We start from the raw sequence: 25,000 nt of genomic DNA on the forward strand, positions 1-25,000 counted from the left end.
AATAAACAAACATACAGTCAATAACACAATAGAAAAATGTATATACAGTGTGTGCAAATGTAGTAAGATTAGGGAGGTAAAGGCAATAAATAGGCCCTAGTGGTGAAATAATTACAATATAGCAATTAAACACTGGAGTGATAGATGTGCAGATGATGAATGTGCAAGTAGAAATACTGGTTGCCCCTAGTTTGAAGATGTAATCCGGAGACAGGTGTTTTATACAACAGCCTTCTGTATTCTCTTTTCGACTCCCTCCACATTTGCAATCAAACGCCAGAATGTTCTGCATCTCCTTAGCTGTCATACTCTGCTTCCACCGGGCATTCCACTGATTCCAAAACTTGGCCCTCTTAGTGATATCTTTCAAAAAAAGCTGCGTTAGCAAGAAAACCCTACACATACTGAGTCTATGTTATAGACAGAAGTGTGCTACATGGCAGACCAATCCAAAGTCATCTCTTGGCATGTCCTGCCATCCATTATCTCAACCAACCATTGGTAGCGGGAAGGTTTCTGTCTTTTTCCATGTCTAAACCAACTAGGCTCGTAATTTAACCATTTTATTCGTATTTACAGATGGCAAGTAATGAGGTGGTAAAATCAGGTGGTGTTTTTGGTGTGACAGTAACGTCATACTATGCTATTACATGTGGTTGTGTTATGTAGAATACTACTTGAATTATGATGTGATCTTCCAAGACATTGACTCAGCTTTGATCTAACTTTCCTTAACGGGCACCATTGTGAGAAGTGGCGGAACGACGCTCTTAGTGCGCTCTGGCAGCACGACACCCCTCCTCGCAAAATGTGGTGATGCAAGACAGGAGAGACCACATGTGCGACTGTTTTATACAAATCTGGGAACATGTGACCAAGGAAACATTTCTGGTTGGTTTCAGGGAATGTAAAACAGGAAGGGAGACTTTTAAAATGAGATTGAGTGAAGTAGCAGCAAATGTGTTGAATGAGAAACTAATGAGAAACATGGAGAGCCTCACAAGTTTGACGAAATTAGCTTATAGCCTATCTTTCAGTCTAATAAGGCTATTTACTTACTTTTGTAGCTCTTAGTCAGAAGCACGCTTTTTGTAAGTAGTTAGGCCTAACTGTCCTCTCCAAGTTTAGCTGGAATTTTGCCGGGAAAGGATTTGAGAAATTGTTGGTTTACGATAGGCCTATGACATTGGCCTACCTCTCAATCTCAACAACTATTGGAGAAGTGTTGAACATCACCAGTACCACATCCTTATGATATACATCATCTATCCATGAACATCCTTATGATATACTGTACATCTATCCATGAACGCAAAGTGACTGCAAGAGACAGGTTGGAATGAACAAATCAACCGTTTCTTTCGAAATTAGTGGTGTTTGAATGTGTTGATGTAAAATGTGATTATTTGGTTGCAGGACGCTGGACAACGGGTCAAAATGCGGGACTGTCCCGCACAATCCGGGACAAAGTGGTCACCCTAATCCCCTCCTCCCCCTTCTCTCTTATCCTCACCTAGCTGGGGATGGCTCTTATGAGAGCGGATGGAATGTGCTTCATTCTTTAAAGGTGGCTATCTCGCAGAAGGACAGAGGCATCCCAGTTCAAAGATAACGGAATAGTGAAAGGACACTAATTGGATCTGAAACATTCTTGGCTGTAAACGGTTCCAACACCCCACTCTTATACTTAACTTGTCTCCCGGAAGATACCACACAACCACATCGCAGCAGCTCTGTCTTATGCTAAGATACAGTATTAGGTGATATGGCTAGCCTCAATGTACAGTATCAGTCAAAAGCTTGGACACACCGACTCATTCAAGAGTCTTTCTTTATTTTTACTACTTCTACTGTCAGGATTTGGCCAGGGTTGTTCCGGGTTTTGGTCACTAGATGCCCCCATTGTGCTTTTTGACCTTATGTTTTTTCCCTTGTTCCCCATTATTATTTGCACCTGTGCCTCGTTTCACCTGATTGTATTTAAACCCTTAGTTTCCCTCAGTTCTGTGCTCTGTGTTTGTATGTTAGCACCCAGCCCTAGTGTTCTGTGTTTTCTTGTCGATTCCGGTGGATGCTCTTGTGGAATTCTGTTTTTGTTTTTGAGTATCTCTTGAGGCTTTTTTGTGCTATTCCTACCACCTTTTGTATTTGCCATTTTTGTATTGAAGGACTTCTCCTTTTTACTTTATTAAATACACCGTCTTAAGTACTGCTGTGTCTGCCTCATCTTCTGGGTTCTGCTGACTATTCGTGGCTCAGTTGGTTAAGTGACTGTGTCTCACTCCGGAGACCCAGGTTCGTAACCGGGTCCTGACAGAAACACAGAGCCAATAATGAACCCAGAGGCAGCCAGTTCCCAGGACCTTGTTGCCATGCTGTCCCACCACCAGGAGACTGTCCAACGCCACGAAGCCGCCCTGGTTCAGCAAGAGGCCTTAATGGCTAGACATTCTCATCTTCTGTCGGAGATGCTGACTTCCATTAAGCAAATATCTGATCGTCTTACCCCAGCAACAGTTCCCGTCCCAGTACCTCAGATTCACGTACCCATGGCAGTTAACCCCCTGGCTGAACCTCGTCTTCCACCTCCCCAACGGTTCTCAGGTGATCCAAGTGCTTGTAAAGGGTTTCTCACCCAATGTTCTCTCTCCTTTGAGCTACAACCCTCGTCGTTTCCCACCGACTGGTCTAAGATCGCTTATATCATCACCCTGCTGTCGGAAAAAGCCCTGGCCTGGGCTACTGCTGTGTGGGATGCCCATAGTTCCTGCTGTGCCAGCTACTCTGCCTTTGCTGAGGAATTCAAACGAGTGTTTCAAGGCCCAAGCAGTGGTTCTGACTCAGCCAAACAGCTCCTGACTCTCCACCAAGGTTGGCGCAGCGTGACGGACTATGCCATCCAGTTCCGCACGGTGGCAGCAGCAAGTGGCTGGAACAACGAGGCGCTCACGGTGTGCTTTCTGAAAGGCCTTTCCGACACTATCCAAGATGAACTGGCCACTCGGGAACCACCGGACAATCTCGAGTCCCTGATCAAGTTGACCTCACGCATTGACCAGCGTCTGAGAACTCAACCGTAGACCTCTAGCCCCTATCAGTCCCAGCTCCGAGTCCCCACCTTTATCCTCGCTGGCTCCATCGGAACCCATGCAGATTGGACGCATCTCCCAGGCTGAGAGAGACCGCCGGATGAGGGAGCGACGCTGTCTATATTGCGGCAAACCGGGCCATTTCCGTTCCACGTGTCCCGGGCTCCAGGGAAACGCTCTGTCCCGTACAGACCGGGGGAACTGTAACGGGAAACATAACCTCCTCCCATCCGTCCAACTCCTGTCTGCTCATTCCAGTCACCCTCTCCTGGGACAACCACAAGCTTCACCTTCAAGCCTTGGTAGACTCTGGAGCCGCAGGTAACTTCATGGATGGTGTCTGGGCGAAGGAGAATGGCGTTCCCTCTGAACCTCTAAGTGAACCCATGAGGGTCACTACATTGGATGGAAGCCCTTTGGGATCTGGACTTGTCACTCATGTCACTACCTCCTTGCGACTTTCAGTTTCACAACACCAGGAATTGATGAACTTTCATTTGATCTCCTGTTCCGAGTTCCCTCTCGTCCTTGGATACCCCTGGCTTCACAGCCATAACCCTCACATCGACTGGTCTGTGGGCACTATCAAGCAGTGGGGTCCTACGTGCCAAGCTACTTGTATTTTCCAGAATTCCCCGAGTTCTACTCCCGAGTCTTTAGAATCCATCGACCTGACCCGAGTTCCCGAGTGTTACCATGACCTCAAACTGGTGTTTAGCAAACAGAGGGCCACCATGCTACCACCCCATAGACCTTACGATTGCCCCATCGACCTGTTTCCGGGCACTTGCACCCCCAGGGGTCGGATCTTTTCCCTATCTCCACCCGAACGAGCTGCTATGGATACCTACATCAAGGACGCTCTGGAAGCAGGCCTCATGCGTCCATCCACCTCCCCGGCGGGAGCAGGGTTTTTCTTTGTGGCCAAGAAAGACGGTGGATTACGTCCTTGCATCGACTACCGGGGACTCAATGCCATAACCGTCCGTAACCGTTACCCGCTACCCCTTATGGCCACAGCCTTCGAGCTGCTCCAGGAAGCAGTTGTTTTCACTAAGCTTGACCTGCGGAACGCATGCCATCTTGTGCGGATCAGACCTGGTGACGAGTGGAAGACCGCTTTCAACACGCCTACTGGTCACTATGAATACTTGGTGATGCCCTTCGGCCTGACCAACGCCCCAGCTGTGTTCCAAGCGCTCATAAACGATGTGCTTAGGGATATGCTTAACATATTTGTGTTCGTTTACTTGGATGACATCCTCATCTTTTCGAGCTCCCTTCAAGAACACACTAAGCATGTCAGACAAGTACTCAAACGCCTCCTGGACAGCCATCTGTACGTTAAGCCGGAAAAATGTGAATTCCATTCATCCCAGTACAATTCCTGGGATTTGTAGTGGAACCCGGTCGAGTCCAAATGGACCCCAGGAAGGTAGGGGCGGTAGCGGATTGGCCCACCCCCAAATCCGTTAAGGAAGTTCAGCGTTTCCTGGGCTTCACAAACTTTTACTGCAAGTTCATCAAGAACTTCAGCTTGGTGGCAGCCCCTCTCTCAGCTTTAACCAAGGGTGGCAATGCAAGGTTTTTGTGGGGAAGAGAAGCTGAGACGGCCTTCCAAGGACTCAAGCAGCGCGTTCTCTCTGCTCCCATCCTGATACTACCGACTACGGATGAACCATTTGTGGTGGAGGTAGACGCATCAGAGGTTGGTTTTGGAGCTGTCCTGTCTCAGAGGGGTGAAGACAAGAAGCTTCATCCGTGCGCTTTCTTCTCACACCGGCTTACCCCGACTGAGAGGAACTACGATGTGGGGGATCGTGAACTCCTAGCGGTTAAGATGGCATTGAAGGAATGGAGACACTGGCTCGAGGGGGCTTCTCACCCGTTTCAAGTGCTTACGGACCACAAAAATCTGGAGTATATCCAGCAGGCGAAGCTGTTTGAACTCTAGACAAGCTAGATGGTCTCTTTTCTTCAATCGATTCCAGTTTATCCTCACCTATCGGCCCGGGTCGAAGAATCTCAAACCGGATGCCCTGTCCCGAGTCTACGCTCCTGCCATTCGAGATGACACGGACATGCCTGTCCTTCCTGCTGCTAAGATTGTGGCTCCGATCTCGTGGCAAGTTGAGGATACCGTGAGACGTGCTCAAGCTAGCGAACCGGACCCGAAAGGACGTCCTGCCAATCGGTTGTTTGTCCCCAAGGCAGTGAGGACTCAGGTCCTTCTGTGGGGGCACTCCTCTCGCCTCACCTGTCATCCGGGCGTAGGTCGCACCTTGGAGTTCATCCAGCGTACGTTCTGGTGGCCTACCATAAGAGAAGACGTTGCCACTTTCGTCAATGCCTGTCCCGTGTGCTGCCAGGGCAAATCTTCTCACCTCCGCCCTCAAGGACTCCTTCACCCTTTACCTGTTCCCCACAGACCCTGGTCCCATATCTCATTGGACTTTATTACTGGACTTCCTCCATCCCATGGCAATACTACTATCCTAGTCATAATCGACAGGTTTTCAAAGGCGGCCAGGTTCGTCCCTCTGACTAAGTTACCTTCTGCCAAGGAAACGGCTGAGTTGGTAATTAATCATGTGTTCCGAGTCTTCGGCATTCCTCAAGATATGGTTTCTGACAGAGGTCCCCAGTTCGCCTCAAGGTTTTGGAAGGCCTTCTGCCAACTCATGGGGGCTTCTGCCAGTCTATCTTCAGGGTACCATCCGGAGTCCAACGGCCAAACAGAGAGGATGAATCAAGAGCTGGAAACCACCCTCCGATGTATGACTCGTGACAACCCGTCCACATGGTCATCCTTTATTGTTTGGGCCGATACGCGCACAACACCTTGCGCTCCTCCTCCACTGGTATGTCCCCGCACGAGTGTCAGTTTGGCTATGCTCCTCCATTGTTCCCGGACCAGGAGGCAGAAGTCAGAGTGCCTTCAGCCTTGAAGTTCGTCAGACGCTGTCGGCTTATGTGGAGGAAGACCCGTCTTAATCTTATACGTTCCTCACAGAGGTACCAACAACAAGCCAACAGACGTCACCGTCCCGGGCCTACCCTGCGCCCCGGCCAGAGAGTCTGGCTCTCCACAAGAGACTTACCTCTACGGGTGGAGTCTCGCAAGCTGTCCCAAAATACATCGGTCCCTTCAAGGTTGCCAGGAGAGTTAACCCAGTTTCTTATCGCCTACACTTACCCAGATCCCTTAAGATTAATCCCACATTTCACATTTCATTGTTAAAACCTGTTGTTTTTCTCCCCTTGTCCCGGCAGACAGAACTCCCCTCCGCCTCGTGTCATTGGAGGCCAGCCGGCTTATACCGTCCATCGGATACTGGATTCCCGCCGGGTGCAGCGGTCCTGGCAGTATCTGGTGGACTGGGAAGGCTACGGTCCCGAGGAGCGCTCCTGGGTTCCTGCCAAAGACATCCTGGATCCTGACCTCATTCGTCAGTTCAGGGCCCTCCACCCTGAGAGAGCTGGTAGGAACGTCAGGAGCCGTTCCTAGGGGGATTCTGTCAGGATTTGGCCAGGGTTGTTCCGGGTTTTGGTCACTAGATGCCCCCATTGTGCTTTTTGACCTTATGTTTTTTCCCTTGTTCCCCATTATTATTTGCACCTGTGCCTCGTTTTCCCCTGATTGTATTTAAACCCTTAGTTTCCCTCAGTTCTGTGCTCTGTGTTTGTATGTTAGCACCCAGCCCTAGTGTTCTGTGTTTTCTTGTCGATTCCGGTGGATGCTCTTGTGGAATTCTGTTTTTGTTTTTGAGTATCTCTTGAGGCTTTTTTGTGCTATTCCTACCACCTTTTGTATTTGCCATTTTTGTATTGAAGGACTTCTCCTTTTTACTTTATTAAATACACCGTCTTAAGTACTGCTGTGTCTGCCTCATCTTCTGGGTTCTGCTGACTATTCGTGGCTCAGTTGGTTAAGTGACTGTGTCTCACTCCGGAGACCCAGGTTCGTAACCGGGTCCTGACATCTACATTGTAGAATAATAGTGAAGGCATCAACACTATGAAATAACATATATTTTGAATTGTCGAACACTGTTTTTGGTTACTACATGATTGCAAATGTGTTATTTCATAGTTTTGATGTCTTCACAATTATTCTACAATGTAGAAAATAGTAAAAATAAAGAAAAACCCTGGAATGAGTCGGTGTGTCCAAATTTTTGACTGCTACTGTAGATATGACAGGGCTATTGACTCCCATATGAATCCCTAAACAATCCCTGTGTATGATACTACTGGATAGAGGGCAGAGAAGGGGTCACTGAGAGAATCAAACATGACAATCATCTCTGCAGCACTCCACCAATCAGGCCTTTATGGTAGAGTGGCCAGACGGAAGCCACTCCTTAGTAAAAGGCACGACAGCCCGCTTGGAGTTTGCCAAAAGGCACCTTCCCTACGGTGAAGCATGGTGGTGGCAGCATCATGCTATGGGGGTGTTTTTCAGAGGCAGGGACTGGGAGACTAAAAAGCCAAGACAATGCACAATGCCAAGACAATGCAGGAGTGGCTTCGGGACAAGTCTCTGAATGTCCTTGAGTGGCCTAGCCAGAGCCTGGACTTGAACCCGATCGAACATCTCTGCAGAGACCTGAAAATAGCTCTGGATACTTATGATGAGGGAAAAAACGAATGTGGAAAAGTGAAGGGGTCTGAATACTTTCCGAATTTACTGTACTGTATGTCTCTAAATGGTTCTGTTCATGAGGTCCTTTAGAGCCATGTTTGGCTGCACCAGTCCCACCCTATACTATAGACTAGTGCCTAGTCACTAGGGTACAGAGGAGTATCATAGAGAGAGTAAATGCTGTAGTCATCAGCTATGCTATGGGGCTTTCACCTCACCCTCCCATCCCGCCCCTCTCCCCCTCCATTGATCGGGAACTAAGCACTCTCTTTAATTGGGTGGATGGGGTTGATCGCCCGTGCGGACGGCAGGGGCCCTGAGGAGTATTGGAGCCGTGTGTGTGTGTCTGTGTGTGTGCGGAACCATTTGGCCTCTGTGCTACCATTGAATAAAGCTGGGGCCCCAAGGCCCTCAGAGCAATCACACATCACACACCCTGGCGGCCATAATGAAGTGAAGCTAGCCTCCCCCACTACCACGCCTGACAACGCTGAGCTGAGGCTGAGCTCGCTGACTGACAACTGAGAGGAAACAACCAAAGTTCCCGCTTTCGTTCTCCCTCACTCTCCCTGTCTTTCTGGATCTCTCTCTCTCTCTCAATCTCCCTCCTCTCTCGCTCTCAGTCCCTCTCCAAATCACCGGCCCAACTTTCCTGAAAACAACAGGTGAAGAAACTGTTGACGAACTCTCCTGCTCAGGTTTAAGACTTAGTTCCTTAGCAAGGTGCTGTCATTCACCTTGTCAAGCTGCTCATTGAAGCTCCACTATAGGATAAGCTGATGTAACTTCACGCAAAAGCTCCTTTATAAGCTGGGAGACAGACGTGCTGCTACGCTATTTGTAGTGAGGTGCTGTCGTTCCCAAGTGCGTTCGCCATCACTTTGAAGTGAGGTTGCTCTCATCTGCTGTCAATACGCAGAGGAGCTGCAGTAGCTAGCTGAAGTGCGTTGTTGCCATCACTATGCAAGGAGACACTGTCGTTTTCCTCAGGAAGAGCAGGGACGTCTATAAGCTTTACGTTCAGCAGGAAGGTGTAGGAACTTGGATTAGGTGTCATTACACATGCAATTATTAGTGAGTGATGTTGATTAATTGTACAGTGTCTGTGTGTGTATGATTGTGTGTGTGTGTGTGTGTGTGTGTGTGTGTGTGTGTGTGTGTGTGTGTGTGTGTGTGTGTGTGTGTGTGTGTGTGTGTGTGTGTGTGTGTGTGTGTGTGTGTGTGTGTGTGTGTGTGTGTGTGTGTGTGTGTGTATGTGTGTCCCAGAAAAGTATAAAAATAAGCCTTTCGTGAACTAACACTCGCACATGACTATTTTCCTTCTTACTAGTTCTGGCTTTGCTGATAGCTACGTTGAGGAAATATTTACTTACTATGACTGAGATATGTTGTTGTCCCATCTAGCTATTTTAATGTGACTGCATTAACTGTAAGTCGCTCTGGATAAAAGCGTCTGCTAGATGACTCAAATGGAAATGGAAATGGGTGTGTGTGTGTGTGTGTGTGTGTGTGTGTGTGTGTGTGTGTGTGTGTGTGTGTGTGTGTGTGTGTGTGTGTGTGTGTGTGTGTGTGTGTGTGTGTGTGTGTGTGTGTGTGTGTGTGTGTGTGCGTGTGTGTGTGCGTGTGTGTGTGTGTCTCTGTATGTCCTTACTTATGGTGCAGCTGTGAGGCGTGCAGGTAAAGCTCCTTCCAGGCCAGGCAGCACTGAATGCAGTCGTTGAGGGTCTGCTTGCTGGACACCACATAGCCTTGAAAGATCCTGTCCAGGGAGATATCTCTGCAGCACAGCCGGATAATCTCATTACTCATCTGGAACAACAACAACAACAACAACACAGAAATGATCAACAACATCAACAACAGAGGCAAGATGCAAGACACCACATTACCAGTATGGCTTGTGTAATACATGAGTAGAAATGACTTAGGTCTTGAGTTATGTATAGAGCCTTGAGTTATCCTGATTACTAGACCTGACCAGGATAAACTCAGGCCTCTAGTTACCATGATGTAGCCTCACCAGGAGAAACTCAGGCCCCTAGTTACCATGATGTGGCCTCAACAGGAGAAACTCAGGGCTCCGAGTTACCATGATGTAGCCTCACCAGGAGAAACTCAGGCCCCTTAGTTACCATGATGTGTCCTCAAAAGGAGAAACTCAGGCCCCTTAGTTACCATGATGTGTCCTCAAAAGGAGAAACTCATGCTCCTAGTTACCATGATGTGTCCTCAAAAGGAGAAACTCAGGCCCCTTAGTTACCATGATGTGTCCTCAAAAGGAGAAACTCATGCTCCTAGTTACCATGATGTGTCCTCAAAAGGAGAAACTCAGGCTCCTAGTTACCATGATGTGGCCTCAAAAGGAGAAACTCAGGCCCCTAGTTACCATGATGTGTCCTCAAAAGGAGAAACTCATGCTCCTAGTTACCATGATGTGTCCTCAAAAGGAGAAACTCAGGCAAAGGAGAAACTCAGGCCCTTAGTTACCATGATGTGTCCTCAAAAGGAGAAACTCATGCTCCTAGTTACCATGATGTGTCCTCAAAAGGAGAAACTCAGGCTCCTAGTTACCATGATGTGGCCTCAAAAGGAGAAACTCAGGCCCCTAGTTACCATGACGTGGCCTCACCAGGAGAAACTCAGGCCCCTTAGTTACCATGATGTGTCTTCAAAAGGAGAAACTCAGGCCCCTTAGTTACCATGATGTGTCCTCAAAAGGAGAAACTCAGGCTCCTAGTTACCATGATGTGGCCTCAAAAGGAGAAACTCAGGCCCCTAGTTACCATGACGTGGCCTCACCAGGAGAAACTCAGGCCCCTAGTTACCATGATGTAGCCTCACCAGGAGAAACTCAGGCACCTAGTTACCATGATGTGTCCTCAAAAGGAGAAACTCATGCTCCTAGTTACCATGATGTGTCCTCAAAAGGAGAAACTCAGGCCCCTTAGTTTCCATGATGTGTCCTCAAAAGGAGAAACTCATGCTCCTAGTTACCATGATGTGTCCTCAAAAGGAGAAACTCAGGCCCCTTAGTTACCATGATGTAGCCTCACCAGGAGAAACTCAGGCACCTAGTTACCATGATGTGTCCTCAAAAGGAGAAACTCATGCTCCTAGTTACCATGATGTGTCCTCAAAAGGAGAAACTCAGGCCCCATAGTTACCATGATGTGTCCTCAAAAGGAGAAACTCAGGCTCCTAGTTACCATGATGTGGCCTCAAAAGGAGAAACTCAGGCCCCTAGTTACCATGATGTGTCCTCAAAAGGAGAAACTCAGGGCTCCTAGTTACCATGATGTGTCCTCAAAAGGAGAAACTCAGGCTCCTAGTTACCATGATGTGTCCTCAAAAGAAGAAACTCAGGCCCCTTAGTTACCATGATGTGTCCTCAAAAGGAGAAACTCATGCTCCTAGTTACCATGATGTGTCCTCAAAAGGAGAAACTCAGGCCCCTTAGTTACCATGATGTGTCCTCAAAAGGAGAAACTCATGCTCCTAGTTACCATGATGTGTCCTCAAAAGGAGAAACTCAGGCTCCTAGTTACCATGATGTGGCCTCAAAAGGAGAAACTCAGGCCCCTAGTTACCATGACGTGGCCTCACCAGGAGAAACTCAGGCCCCTAGTTACCATGACGTAGCCTCACCAGGAGAAACTCAGGCCCCTAGTTACCATGATGTGGCCTCAACAGGAGAAACTCAGGGCTCCTAGTTATAGACTAAAACAATTCCTGGTCAAGTCATTTGGCCAAGAAAAACCCCCCCTTACCCTTCCCTCTCTCTCTTTCAACTCCAAGTCTCCAGTCCAAGTGTAATATTTTGTTTTGTGTGGAGTATGTATGATTCTTCATATTCATAAAAGCCAGGTTGAAGGCCCTGGTATCCCCCCCAGGGTTGGATCGCACCAGATGTATGCAGATCTGTTCTGTGCAGCCTGGCCGGCTCAGACTCTTGATGCAGGTGTGGTTTGTATAATTATACCACGCAAAGAGAGAGAGAAAAGGCTTATGCTTTAAAGGGGTAGTGTATAATTCCACCAGGCTCACATTTCAACGTTTCATAAACCCCCTATTTAATGTGGTGTGCTTGGTGTCAGTCAGCCACTGCTATCCTGTCTGTCACTGTAATGGGTGCGTGTTGGTGGCAGGGTAGTCAGGCGCAGGAGAATCGAACATGGTATAAACGGAGTTGTTTAATCAGTGCTTCACAAAACTCCAAAACCAAAATAACAAAATAAATAAAAGTGGGTACAAAACCCGTCGCGCACCAGCACATAATACACAAACATACAATCAAACAATCTCCGACAAGGCCATTAGGGGAAACAGGGGGTTAAATACACAACATGTAATTGATGGGATTGGAACCAGGTGTGAAGGAAGACAAGACAAAACCAATGGAAAATGAAACATGGATCAGTGATGGCTAGAAGGCCGGTGACGGCCGCCCTAACAAGGAAAGGAACCGACTTCGGCGGAAGTTGTGATAGTCACACACACATAAGCACAGGTAGGATATAGGGGAAGGGACGGAAAGTGGGGTAGGGAGGGAAGAAACAGGAGTGAAAAAGTGTGAGAGAGGAGGGAGAAGGGACAGGAGAGAAAGAGAGAGACAAAGAGAGAAAAAGGGAGAGGAATAGAGAAACAGACAGAGACACAGAAAAAGAAACAGAGTGACAGAGAGAGAGCGTGACAGAGAGAAAGAGAGAGTGACAGAGAGAGAGAGAGAGAGAGTGACAGAGAGAGAGAGAGAGTGACAGAGAGAGAGAGTGACAGAGAGAGAGAGAGTGACAGAGAGAGAGAGTGACAGAGAGAGAGAGAGAGTGAGAGAGTGACAGACAGAGAGAGAGAGAGAGAGAGAGAGAGAGACAGACAGACAGACAGACAGACAGACAGACAGACAGACAGACAGACAGAGGAAGGAGTCAAAGGGAGGAGAGTAATTATTGGGGATGATGTATATAGTGGCGTATGTGGAATGACAGCTTCCCTTTCATTTCTCTGATCAGTGGTTTAATCCTGACAGAGGAACAGCGGGCTGGGGAGCTGAGCTGCCCTGCTCTCTCTCTGTGTGTGTGTGTGTGTGTGTGTGTGTGTGTGTGTGTGTGTGTGTGTGTGTGTGTGTGTGTGTGTGTGTGTGTGTGTGTGTGTGTGTGTGTGTGTGTGTGTGTGTGTGTGTGTGTGTGTGTGTGTGTGTGTGTGTGTGTGTGTGTGTGTGTGTGTGTGTGTGTGTGTGTGTCTGTGTGTGTGTGTGTGTGTGTGTGTGTGTGTGTGTGTGTGTGTGTGTGTGTGTTCGAGTGCTCACGGCACCAGGAAAATGTGTTCTACAGGCTGATTACACCACCAAGCAAATGCCGCTTTTAATGAAGGAGGGGGAGAGAGAGAAAAACACAGGAAATTAAATTGATATGTAAATGACAGAAATGATCATTTGGCCTGAAGGTGGAGAGTGCTACAGCATTAACCAACTTATGAGTTAATAATTATCTTTTTTTTACAGAAAAGAATGGAGAGAAAGAGAGAGGAGGAAGAAGAAGAGCGATGAAGACAACACACTGCCCAAATAAAGGAAACACTTAAGTAAATGAGGGATACAAAGTATATTGAAAGCAAGGGCTTCCACACAGGTGTAGTTCCTGAGTTAATTAAGCAATTTCAATCCCATTATGCGTAGGGTCAACAGCATTGTTTGCTTCAATAGTGGGATCAGGGACGTGCAACTATAGTTTTCCTTCCCAGAAAACACATTAGTGCAACACATTCGCCAGAAAATAGCTTAATTTTCATCAGATGACAACAGAAGTGCAACACTATTTGGCTGGCAGCCACACAACTAAATGAGCTTACAATGAAAAAGCAAGATATTTTTTGCCAAAACAATGCATGGCTATTATATTTCTAATCTTTATAATAGAAATGTTTTGCTTGAAGATAAACTTGCATCTTACTGGAGAAAAGTGGGCTACACCGAGAAAAGTAGTGGCCCATCAGTCAGAGTGCTGTCTGCTGATAAGAATGCCTTTTGGTGAATTCTCATCCAAGTGGAGGAGTGCAACAGAAGCACAAAATTTGTCTGATGCCGAGCAGAAATTACAATAAGAAGCATTTTAGATCTGCGTTTACAAAACTCAGCAAGATATTAACGCGACCTCTGGTATAATAAATGACCAGTTGCCCATTATTTTGGCTACCGTGGCAAGAAGATATCATGACTTTGAAAGAGGGGCTCCACCAGGCACTGATACCACGAACTTTGTTGCAGCGTCACACAACAGAATACATTTGAGTCATCATCTTATATAGCCATTATCAAGTCATTCACAATGCTTTTTTAATAAGTGTAGGGCGCTATAAAATCGGTGTTGAATCACGGAATCCAGACATTAAAATGGAATTCAACAATATTCAAAACATTTATTGAACTTGGTATTATATAAATACTGAACAAAAATATAAACGCAACATGCAACAATTTCAAAGATTTGACAGAGTTACAGTTTATATAAGGAAATCAGTCCATTGAAATAAATTCATTAGGCCCTAATCTATGGATTTCACATGACTGGGCAGGGGTGCTGCCATGATTGGGTCTTGGAGGGCATAGACCCAACCACTTTGCAGCCAGGCCCACTCACTGGGGAGCCAGGCACAGCCAATCAGAATTAGTTTTTCCATATAAAATTTATTACAGAAAAAATATATATATACTCTGGTCGACGTACTGCCACATTCTCTAAAACGACATTGGAGGCAACTTATGGTAGAGAAATTAACATTACATTATCTGGCAACAGCTCTGGTGGACATTCCTGCAGTCAGCATACCAATTGCACACACCCTCAAAACTTGAGACATCTGAGGCATTGTGTTGTGTGACAAAACTGCACATTTTAGAGTGGCCTTTTATTGTCCCCAGCACAAGGTGCACCTACAGTATGCAATGATCATTCTGTTTAATCAGCTTCTTGATATGCCACACCTCTCAGGTGGATGGATTATCTTGGCAAAGGAGAAATGCTCCCTAACACGGATATAAACAAATTTGTGCACAAAATGTGAGAGAAATAAGCTTTTTGTGCGCAATAGAAAACTTCTGGGATTTTTTATTTCAGCTCATGAAACATGGAGCCAAGACCTTACATGAAATAAGATAGGAAGCTACATACAGGGTCAGTATCAATACCAAATGTACAATGTGCCCAGGATAATGATGTATTTAAAGTAGATATGTACATATAGGTGGGGATTAGGAGAAAGCCTTCTGGTAGATGGAAAGGTACCCCAAATCCTTCTTGATTGAATGTTAACTACAAAGTAGCCTATGCCTACCTGGCAGAATGATAACATGATTCTTTGCATCAATCCAGTTGAAATAAAAGGGTAACTACATCCATAAATCTTCATTTCTTTGATTTTTCCCAGACCTCAAAAGCGATCACCTGATATGGTTTAAGCATTGTTGTGGACATACAACATCCAATTTGGTTGTTAATCTATTCAAAAAGTGAGATTTTTGAGAGAGAAAAAAACTAAATGGAGAAAACGGAATCAGGAATACTTTTTTTACTAAATGTATAGGGCCTTATAGACTACTGAGAAGGTATTTAATAAATACGTTGCTACATCATCCAAGCAGGAATGCATGATTAAAATATGTTTATATGCAACTTAATCCAGTGATTGTCATGAATTTTGGGTTGACAATTAGGCTATTTCTTTTATATTTTAATGTCAAAACAGACCTTCAGAATTTTCCTTCATCTTTATGTGCACTAATATTATATATAGGTCTAATTCAATTGGTGCTAATTCCCCACCTGAGGAGATGGACACTCAAAACACTAGATCGCTAACTCTAAATACACTACAAGACGAAAAATACCTGATCATCAAAAATCCAATTCCAAAATCATGAGCTTTAATGTGGAGTTGGTCCCCCTTTGCTGCTATAACAGCCTCCACTCTTCTGGGAAGGCTTTCCACTAGATGTTGGAACATTGCTATGGGGACTTGCTTCCATTCAGTCACAATAGCATTAGTGAGGTCAGGCACTAATGTTGGGGGGGTTAAGCCTGTATCACATTTTGCATTCCAATTCATCCAAAAGGTGTTCGATGGGGTTGAGGTCAGGGCACTGTGCAGGCCAGTCAAGTTCTTCCACACCAATCTCAACAAACCATTGTTATGCTGAAACAGGAAAGGGCCTTCCCCAAACTGTTGCCACAAAGTTGGAAGCACAGAATAGTCTAGAATGTCATTGTATACTGTAGCATTAAGATTTCTCTTCACTGGAACCTAGGGGCCTAGCCTGAACCACGAAAAACAGCCACAGACCCTTATTCCTCCTCCACACAACTTTACAGTTGGCACTATGCATTGGGGCAGGTAGCGTTCTCCTGGCATCCACCAAACCCAGATTTGTGTGTCGGACTGCCAGATGGCGAAGCGTAATTTATCACTGCTGATAAAGTGTTGCCACTGCTCCAGAGTCCAATGGCAAGGACCTTTTCAGGCCTTCATCATAGCGCTTGATGGTTTTTGCGACTGCACTTGAAGAAACTTTCAACGTTTTTGACATTTTACTGATTGACTGACCTTCATGTCTTAAAGTAAGGATGGACTGCCGTTTCTCTTTGCTTATTTGAGTTGTTCTTGCCAAATAATGGACTTGGTATTTTCTGTATAGCACCCCAACCTTGTCACAACACAACTGATTGGCTCACACACATTAAGATGGAAAGAAATTAAACAAATTCACTTTTAACAAGGCACACCTGTTAATTGAAATGCATTCCAGGTGACTACCTCACGATGCTGGTTGAGTGAATGCTAAAAGTGTGCAAAGTTGTCATCAAAGCAAGAATCTCAAATATAAAATATATTTTGATATTACAGAAAGGAGGAGATACAAATCCCATTGGGCAATGAATGGAGAAATGCCCCACCCAGCTGACTGTTGACCCATGGCATTCACATTGTCATGCTGCGTCACACATTTTTTTTTAATGGTATATTATTTTTTTATTTCACCTTTATTTAACCAGGTAGGCCAGTTGAGAACAAGTTCTCATTTACAACTGCGACCTGGCCAAGATAAAGCAAAGCAGTGCGACAAAAACAACAACACAGAGTTACACATAAACAAACGTACAGTCAATAACACAATAGAAAAGAACAATTTAAAAATCTATGTACAGTGTGTGCAAATGTAGAAGAGTAGAGAGATAGGCAATAAATAGGCCCTAGAGGCGAAAATAATTATAATTTATCATTAATACTGGAGTGATAGATACAGTGCCTTGCGAAAATATTCGGCCCCCTTGAACTTTGCGACTTTTTGCCACATTTCAGGCTTCAAACATAAAGATATAAAACTGTATTTTTTTGTGAAGAATCAACAACAAGTGGGACACAATCATGAAGTGGAATGACATTTATTGGATATTTCAAACTTTTTTAACAAATCAAAAACTGAAAAATTGGGTGTGCAAAATTATTCAGCCCCTTTACTTTCAGTGCAGCAAACTCTCTCCAGAAGTTCAGTGAGGATCTCTGAATGATCCAATGTTGACCTAAATGACTAATGATGATAAATACAATCCACTTGTGTGTAATCAAGTCTCCGTATAAATGCACCTGCACTGTGATAGTCTCAGAGGTCCGTTAAAAGCATCATGAAGAGAGCATCATGAAGAACGAGGAACACACCAGGCAGGTCTGAGAATTTGTTGTGAAGAAGTTTAAAGCCGGATTTGGATACAAAAAGATTTCCCAAGCTTTAAACATCCCAAGGAGCACTGTGCAAGCGATAATATTGAAATGGAAGGAGTATCAGACCACTGCAAATCTACCAAGACCTGGCCGTCCCTCTAAACTTTCAGCTCATACAAGGAGAAGACTGATCAGAGATGCAGCCAAGAGGCCCATGATCACTCTGGATGAACTGCAGAGATCTACAGCTGAGGTGGGAGACTCTGTCCATAGGACAACAATCAGTCGTATATTGCACAAATCTGGCCTTTATGGAAGAGTGGCAAGAAGAAAGCCATTTCTTAAAGATATCCATAAAAAGTGTTGTTTAAAGTTTGCCACAAGCCACCTGGGAGACACACCAAACATGTGGAAGAAGGTGCTCTGGTCAGATGAAACCAAAATTGAACTTTTTGGCAACAATGCAAAGCGTTATGTTTGGCGTAAAAGCAACACAGCCCATCACCCTGAACACACCAACCCCACTGTCAAACATTGGGGTGGCAGCATCATGGTTTGGGTCTGCTTTTCTTCAGCAGGGACAGGGAAGATGGTTAAAATTGATGGGAAGATGGATGGAGCCAAATACAGGACCATTCTGGAAGAAAACCTGATGGAGTCTGCAAAAGACCTGAGACTGGGACAGAGATTTGTCTTCCAACAAGACAATGATCCAAAACATAAAGCAAAATCTACAATGGAATGGTTCAAAAATAAACATATCCAGGTGTTAGAATGGCCAAGTCAAAGTCCAGACCTGAATCCAATCGAGAATCTGTGGAAAGAACTGAAAACTGCTGTTCACAAATGCTCTCCATCCAACCTCACTGAGCTCGAGCTGTTTTGCAAGGAGGAATGGGAAAAAATTTCAGTCTCTCGATGTGCAAAACTGATAGAGACATACCCCAAGCGACTTACAGCTGTAATCGCAGCAAAAGGTGGCGCTACAAAGTATTAACTTAAGGGGGCTGAATAATTTTGCACGGCCAATTTTTCAGTTTTTGATTTGTTAAAAAAGTTTGAAATATCCAATAAATGTCGTTCCACTTCATGATTGAGTCCCACTTGTTGTTGATTCTTCACAAAAAAATACAGTTTTATATCTTTATGTTTGAAGCCTGAAATGTGGCAAAAGGTCGCAAAGTTCAAGGGGGCCGATGACCAGTGAAATATACCTGCTGGAGTGCGTTCTACGAGTGGGTGTTGCTATGGTGACCAGTGAGCTGAGATAAGGTGGGGCTTTACCTAGCAAAAACTTATGGATGACATGGAGCCAGTGGGTTTGGCGACAGATATGTAGTGAGGACCAGCCAACGAGAGCAAACAGGTCGCAGTGGTGGGTAGTATATGGGGCTTTGGTGATAAAAATGGATGGCACTGTGATAGACTACATCCAGTTTGCTGAGTAGAGTGTTGGAGGCTATTTTGTAAATGACATCGCCGAAGTCAAGAATTGGTAGGATAGTCAGTTTTACGAGGGTATGTTTGGCGGAATGAGTGAAGGAGGCTTTGTTACAAAATAGGAAGGTTGCTAAGCAAATCGTCATGCAATCCCTTCTCAAAGTCAGTGTTCCAAAAGCTCTACGATATTCCAAAGCTTTACGATATTACAGAGAACAAGTTAATTATCTCACATCTTGGAAAATATTTGCAATGCTGTACGTCTTGTTAACGAACTTTGTGCTAATGTTCTGTTTTTGAGCTAGCGCCCAACTGAATCCCATTCACTCCTTGAAATAGAGCTCTCCTTGTTCCAGAATCACCCAGAATGCACTGCGCATTGACGACTTATGGGCAATGTACACAATGTACACAATGTGCATTAATACGACTCTAATGTAGAGTCGTATTCCCATATCCTCAAAATGATCTCTGTAGGAAAGCAACGTTACTCTGCTCTCACTCTGGGCAGAGAAGCCGTTTATAGCTCAGTGGCAGAGACGAACTGCAAGTTGACCTCGGTGAGTAAGACTCCTAAATTGATAGTGCATTTTGTTTAGGCGATCTTACAGCTAGCTAGCTACTTTGGTATTATTGTGGGTAGCTTTGTTGCCTAGCTAGTTCTATGTTTGGCCTGATATGGTTCTCAATCAGAGGCAGGTGTTAGTCATTGTCTCTGATTGGGAACCATATTTATATTTATATTTCTTATTAAAAAACATGAACTCTAACCACGCTGCATTTTGGTCCTCCTCTCCGTTACAGAGAGAGAGCATTGCATTGTTGATTTTTCAAATGTTTCTACCAACCAACCTTCTTATAAAAACTAAATGAAACATTGGTTCACAAAAAAACAAATTCTTCACATATTAGTGTTATTTAATACGATTTAACATGGTTAATCATAGGAATTAGTGGTTTCGGGATGGATTATCCCTTTAATACTAAGAAAATGTATGTCTGAATCCTATTCACTCGTGCATTAGTCGACCCGTGTCCATTGGGATGCATTGACTAGTTAACCATGAGCGTGTGTATATTCATCAATTACCGCTCGTTCCAAAATGATCATACTACTTCAGCTATTATTATACAGGGTTTATTATTTCGTTTTTTAAGTTTTTCTCTCTGGGACCAGTGGAAATGTAGTGAGAGTGGTGGTAGTGGACACAGCAGTAGCAACACACACACACACACACACACACACACACACACACACACACACACACACACACACACACACACACACACACACACACACAGCTGGTGATACAGGAATAACTTGGGGTCATTAGAGTTACACAAAACAGTCATATTTTCTGCGTTCCTTCCCAGCCAATGACAACAGTGGCGGTTGGGGGTTGCTGAGCGGTTGCTGGGCGGAGGTAGACGATCCGAGCCAAGTCTACGAACCAGCTAGTGTGATCCAGGTCATTGGTCACCAATGATGCCTTCAAACTCCCGGCCTGCTCTACACAGAATGCCTTTATGCAGTGGTGCCACAGTGCACATACTGCAGCAGCAAAAATGGTTGTAAAAACCATGGCTTTCCTTTCCTTTGGAGGAATAGTAAAACGGAGGCTCGGAGGGCAGAGAAAAAGCCCCGTCGCGTAGTAAAAATCACAGAGAACGAGTGGAGAAAGGAGCCTAGAGGACATGTGGATGGACATAAAAGCACATCTGTGGTGCTTGGCGCATGGGACCGCTTCAGTCCGTGTGAAGTTATCAGCATATTATATTATAATAAACAGAGAAAACACCCTGCTAAAACAAACTGCTATTTAAAATAAGCATTCATTTCCCCCAAACATTATTGAACAGAAGGTCCACTATAACTTCTTTGTAAGTTACACCAGCTCCTTTCGAGCTGGTGGGGAAACCGTGACAACAGAACAGACTTATCTATATATCTCTCTCTATATATATATATCTCTCTCTATATATATCTCTCTCTATATATATATATATATATATCTCTCTCTCTATATATATCTATATATCTATATATATATCTCTCTCTCTCTCACTCTCTCTCTCTCTCTCAGAGAGAGAGAGAGAGAGAGAGACGGAGAGATGGAGGGAGAGACCCAGGCATTTTGTCTGAAGCTGCGGAGGTGTTGGATGAAGGCTGATCTGACCCGAGCGGATCAGGAAGACGTGAGAGAGGGAGGGAGAGAGAGGGGCTCCTTTGAAACCTGCGTGGCTGGCGGGCCTTTGAGCTAGGTTATGTTTCTCCCCTCCCCACACCCCCACTAACCCCAAGGAAACAATTAGATCAAATGTTTTGTGCCAGTCAGTCTCTCTCCTTGATGTATTATCAAAGGGCCGGAGAGAGAGAAAAGGAGTGAGACGGAGGAAGGGGGAAAAAAGGAACTAGAAAAGGAATACGGTCGGTGGGACAGCAACAAACGATTCCAGCGCCGGGAGAGGGGAAGGTCAGGGCGTAATTATGAGAGGTTAAACGCTTTTCCCGGCTTCGCCTGTCTAGGAGATGGAAATAAAAAATGGCGGGATAGTAAAACGAGTGTGGCCCTCTACTCGGCTAACATGGAAGGGGTGGCGTGGCTGTGATCTGTACATGTTCTCTCTCTCTCTCTCTCGCTCTTTCTCTGTTACTACAAGCTGATCCCTTCTCAGAGGAACAGAGGGGCAGTAGTGCGCTCTGATTGGAGTGCCGAGTAACATGAGAGAGAACCTGAGGGCCAGCTGATTGGTTGGAAATATATTCTCAGAAGGAGCGGTAAATGGTTGGAGTTAGGGCGGGATATGACTGGGTGTCTCAGTGAAGCAGGGTTAGGGTCAATTCCATTTCAATTCTTCAGTCAGTTGATTCAAAAATCGAATTGATCCCAACCTTTCACTGGGAGTGAATCTGACAGAGAGAGGGTCCGTCCCAAACAATACAAAAACACAAGGCTTTCTCTACCTTTCTGAAGAGAGCGGTGAGTCTCTCGCGGGTGTTGTAGTAGACAGAGTTGACCCAGATGAGGCGGATGAGGTTGAGGATGTGAGCCAGCTTGGGAACCACCTCTCTGGGCTTGAGCTGAGCCATCTCCTCACATGGCTCCCTCAGCAGGGACAGGAAGGACAGGTTGGACTGGGCTTGGAGAGAGCCATCCTGGAAACACAGACATGGCGTCTCAAATGACACCCTATTCACTACGTGGTGCGCTACTTTCAACCAGAGCCCTAGTAGGGAGTGGAGAGGTAGGACTTGGAATGAGGGTATTGGTTTGAGGTGAACTTTGGTGAGCTGAACTCAATTTCAATGACTTATGAATAGACTAATCTACAGTGTCTGAATTTCAGAATTCTTGCATAATCAGGCATGCTAGCCTGGTCCCAGATCTGTTTGTACTGTCTTGCCAACTCCTATGGTCTCTGTCACACCCGGAGTTGGCAAGACAGCACAAACACTGGGAACAGGCTCTCTGTACGCTTTCTCCCCTGTGTGTGTGTGTGTGTGTGTGTGTGTGTGTGTGTGTGTGTGTGTGTGTGTGTGTGTGTGTGTGTGTGTGTGTGTGTGTGTGTGTGTGTGTGTGTGTGTCTGCTTGGCACCTGGATCTGCTTGGCCAGCTTGCAGAAGGGGGGTACGTAGGAGGACTTGGAGAGCTGCAGTGTGGTCTGGACGTGACGGACCCCGGGCTTCTGCAACTGCTGGCTGATCCCAGAGAGGTCGGCACAGCGACTCCTCCAGAAGGAGATCTCCTCCAGGGGTCCAGAGCTGTCCCCCGTCTCCACCGTCTCCTGAGCATTCAGCACCTCCTTGATCTGACGGGTCCAGTGGATCATCACCACTGGGGAGGACAGAGGGGAGGAGAGGGGATGGGGACAGAGGGGAGGAGAGGGGATGGGGACAGAGGGGAGGGGATGGGGACAGGGGGAGGAGAGGGGAGGGGGACAGAGGGGAGGGGAGGGGATGGGGACAGAGGGGAGAGGAAGGGATGGGGACAGAGGGGAGGAGAGGAGAGGGGGACAGAGGGGGGGAGGGGATGGGGACAGAGGGGAGGGGATGGGGACAGAGGGGAGGAGAGGGGATGGGGACAGAGGGGAGGAGAGGGGATGGGGACAGAGGGGGGAGGGGAGAGGGGATGGGGACAGAGGGGAGGGGATGGGGACAGAGGGGAGGAGAGGGGAGGGAGGGGGAGGGGGACAGAGGGGGAGGAGAGGGGATGGGGACAGAGGGGAGGGGATGGGGACAGAGGGGAGGAGAGGGGATGGGGACAGAGGGGATGAGAGGGGATGGGGACAGAGGTGAGGAGAGAGGGGAGGGGGACAGAGGGGAGGAGAGGGGATGGGGACAGAGGGGGAGGGGATGGGGACAGGGGGAGGAGAGGGGAGGAGAGGGGAGGGGGACAGAGGGGAGGAGAGGGGATGGGGACAGAGGGGAGGAGAGGGGATGGGGACAGAGGGGAGGAGAGGGGATGGGGACAGAGGGGGAGGGGGACAGAGGGGAGGAGAGGGGATGGGGACAGAGGGGGGGGATGGGGACAGAGGGGAGGAGAGGGGAGGGGGACAGAGGGGAGGAGAGGGGATGGGGACAGAGGGGAGGGGATGGGGACAGATGGGAGGAGAGGGGAGGGGGACAGAGGGGGGAGGAGAGGGGAGGGGGACAGAGGGGGAGGGAGAGGGAAGGAGAGGGGAGGGGGACAGAGGGGAGGAGAGGGGAGGGGGACAGAGGGGAGGAGAGGGGATGGGGACAGAGGGGAGGGGATGGGGACAGAGGGGAGGGGAGGAGAGGGGGACAGAGGAGAGGGAGAGGAGATGGGGACAGAGGGGAGGAGGGGAGGGGGACAGAGGGGAGGAGAGGGGATGGGGACAGAGGGGAGGAGAGGGGATGGGGACAGAGGGGAGGAGAGGGGAGGGGGACAGAGGGGAGGAGAGGGGATGGGGACAGAGGGGAGGAGAGGGGAGGGGGACAGAGGGGAGGAGAGGGGAGGAGAGGGGATGGGGACAGAGGGGAGCAGAGGAGCAGAGAAGGGACGGAGAAAGGAGAGGGAGCGGACAGAAGACGACAGGGCAGTTGGGTTAGATGAGGGTGAGGATAACAGAGGACAACAGAGTCAGGTACATTAGGAGTAACATGAACTGGAAAGTGAAAATGTTGTGATATTTATGACAATACGCCGCCGCCAGCTTCACACACACACACACACACACACACACACACACACACACACACACACACACACACTCCCCCGCCCCAGGCTTACTCTCCAGTCTCTGCACTAGCTCCTTGTCCTTGCTGGCCACCTCCGGGCTACGCTGCAGGGCCTCCATAGGGATATAAAGCACTGTGTTGCCCACCAGCTTGAACCTGGTGTCTGCACACACACACACACACACACACACACACAAATTAATATATGAAACGCCATCTAATCATATTATGATGTTGACAACAATGCAGATCAAGCATGCAGAAGCATTCATATGTTTGATTTCCAAGAAATACAGCCATTTTAAATTGACTTCCTAGAAAACGCCTGGTGTTGTACATTTCTAGAAGAGTGTTAAGGATAACAAAGGTAGCTAATGGTTCAACACTGTAACGTGTTGTCCTCTGTCACGCCCACCGAGTAGAGGTCAGAGGAAAGCAGGTCCCCACATCTTTCGTCCTGCACCATACACCTCAAACATGTCCCACCACTTCAGCGAGAAATGCAGGAGTGAAAGGTTGACCAAAAACAACCACAATGCAGAGAAACATGAAAGAAAAATGGTTTGAATGAAAGAACAAGTGGTTGTTGGGTCCAGGGTGCATTGGCCTGATAAATGAAGAGATGAAAGAGAACTGGGTCGGTGTATCAGTGAGAACCAGAGACTCTGGCTGTACTGCCTCTTGACTGGGAGGATAGTTAGGAGACACACAAAGAGAGACACACACACACACAGAGCAAGACTGGAAGCACAACAGAGAGATGCTCTGGCCTTTATGGGAAGAGTAAGAACACAAAAACAGAAGGAGAAATAATGAGACAACTCAGAGCAGCGAAGGTGAACAAAACCGCTACAGAGCAATGCTGTTTCGGGTGTGTATGTTTTGTGTGTGTGTGTGTGTGTGTGTGTGTGTGTGTGT

The 25,000-nt window shown here is 46.8% G+C and overlaps 1 protein-coding gene across 1 annotated transcript in view; it reads right to left on the reverse strand.

Moving 5' to 3' along the window:
• The window catches only part of dnah2 (dynein, axonemal, heavy chain 2), a 232,309-nt gene that overhangs the window by 200,654 nt on the left and 6,655 nt on the right, over positions 1-25,000 (reverse strand). Inside the window, 4 exon segments of the mRNA XM_064939126.1 lie at positions 9,386-9,543; positions 21,848-22,039; positions 22,480-22,718; positions 24,135-24,245. Coding sequence (XP_064795198.1) covers positions 9,386-9,543; positions 21,848-22,039; positions 22,480-22,718; positions 24,135-24,245 — 700 coding nt within the window.

Source organism: Oncorhynchus masou, chromosome 27 (genome assembly GCF_036934945.1).
Source record: "Oncorhynchus masou masou isolate Uvic2021 chromosome 27, UVic_Omas_1.1, whole genome shotgun sequence".
Taxonomy (NCBI): Eukaryota; Metazoa; Chordata; class Actinopteri; order Salmoniformes; family Salmonidae; genus Oncorhynchus; species Oncorhynchus masou.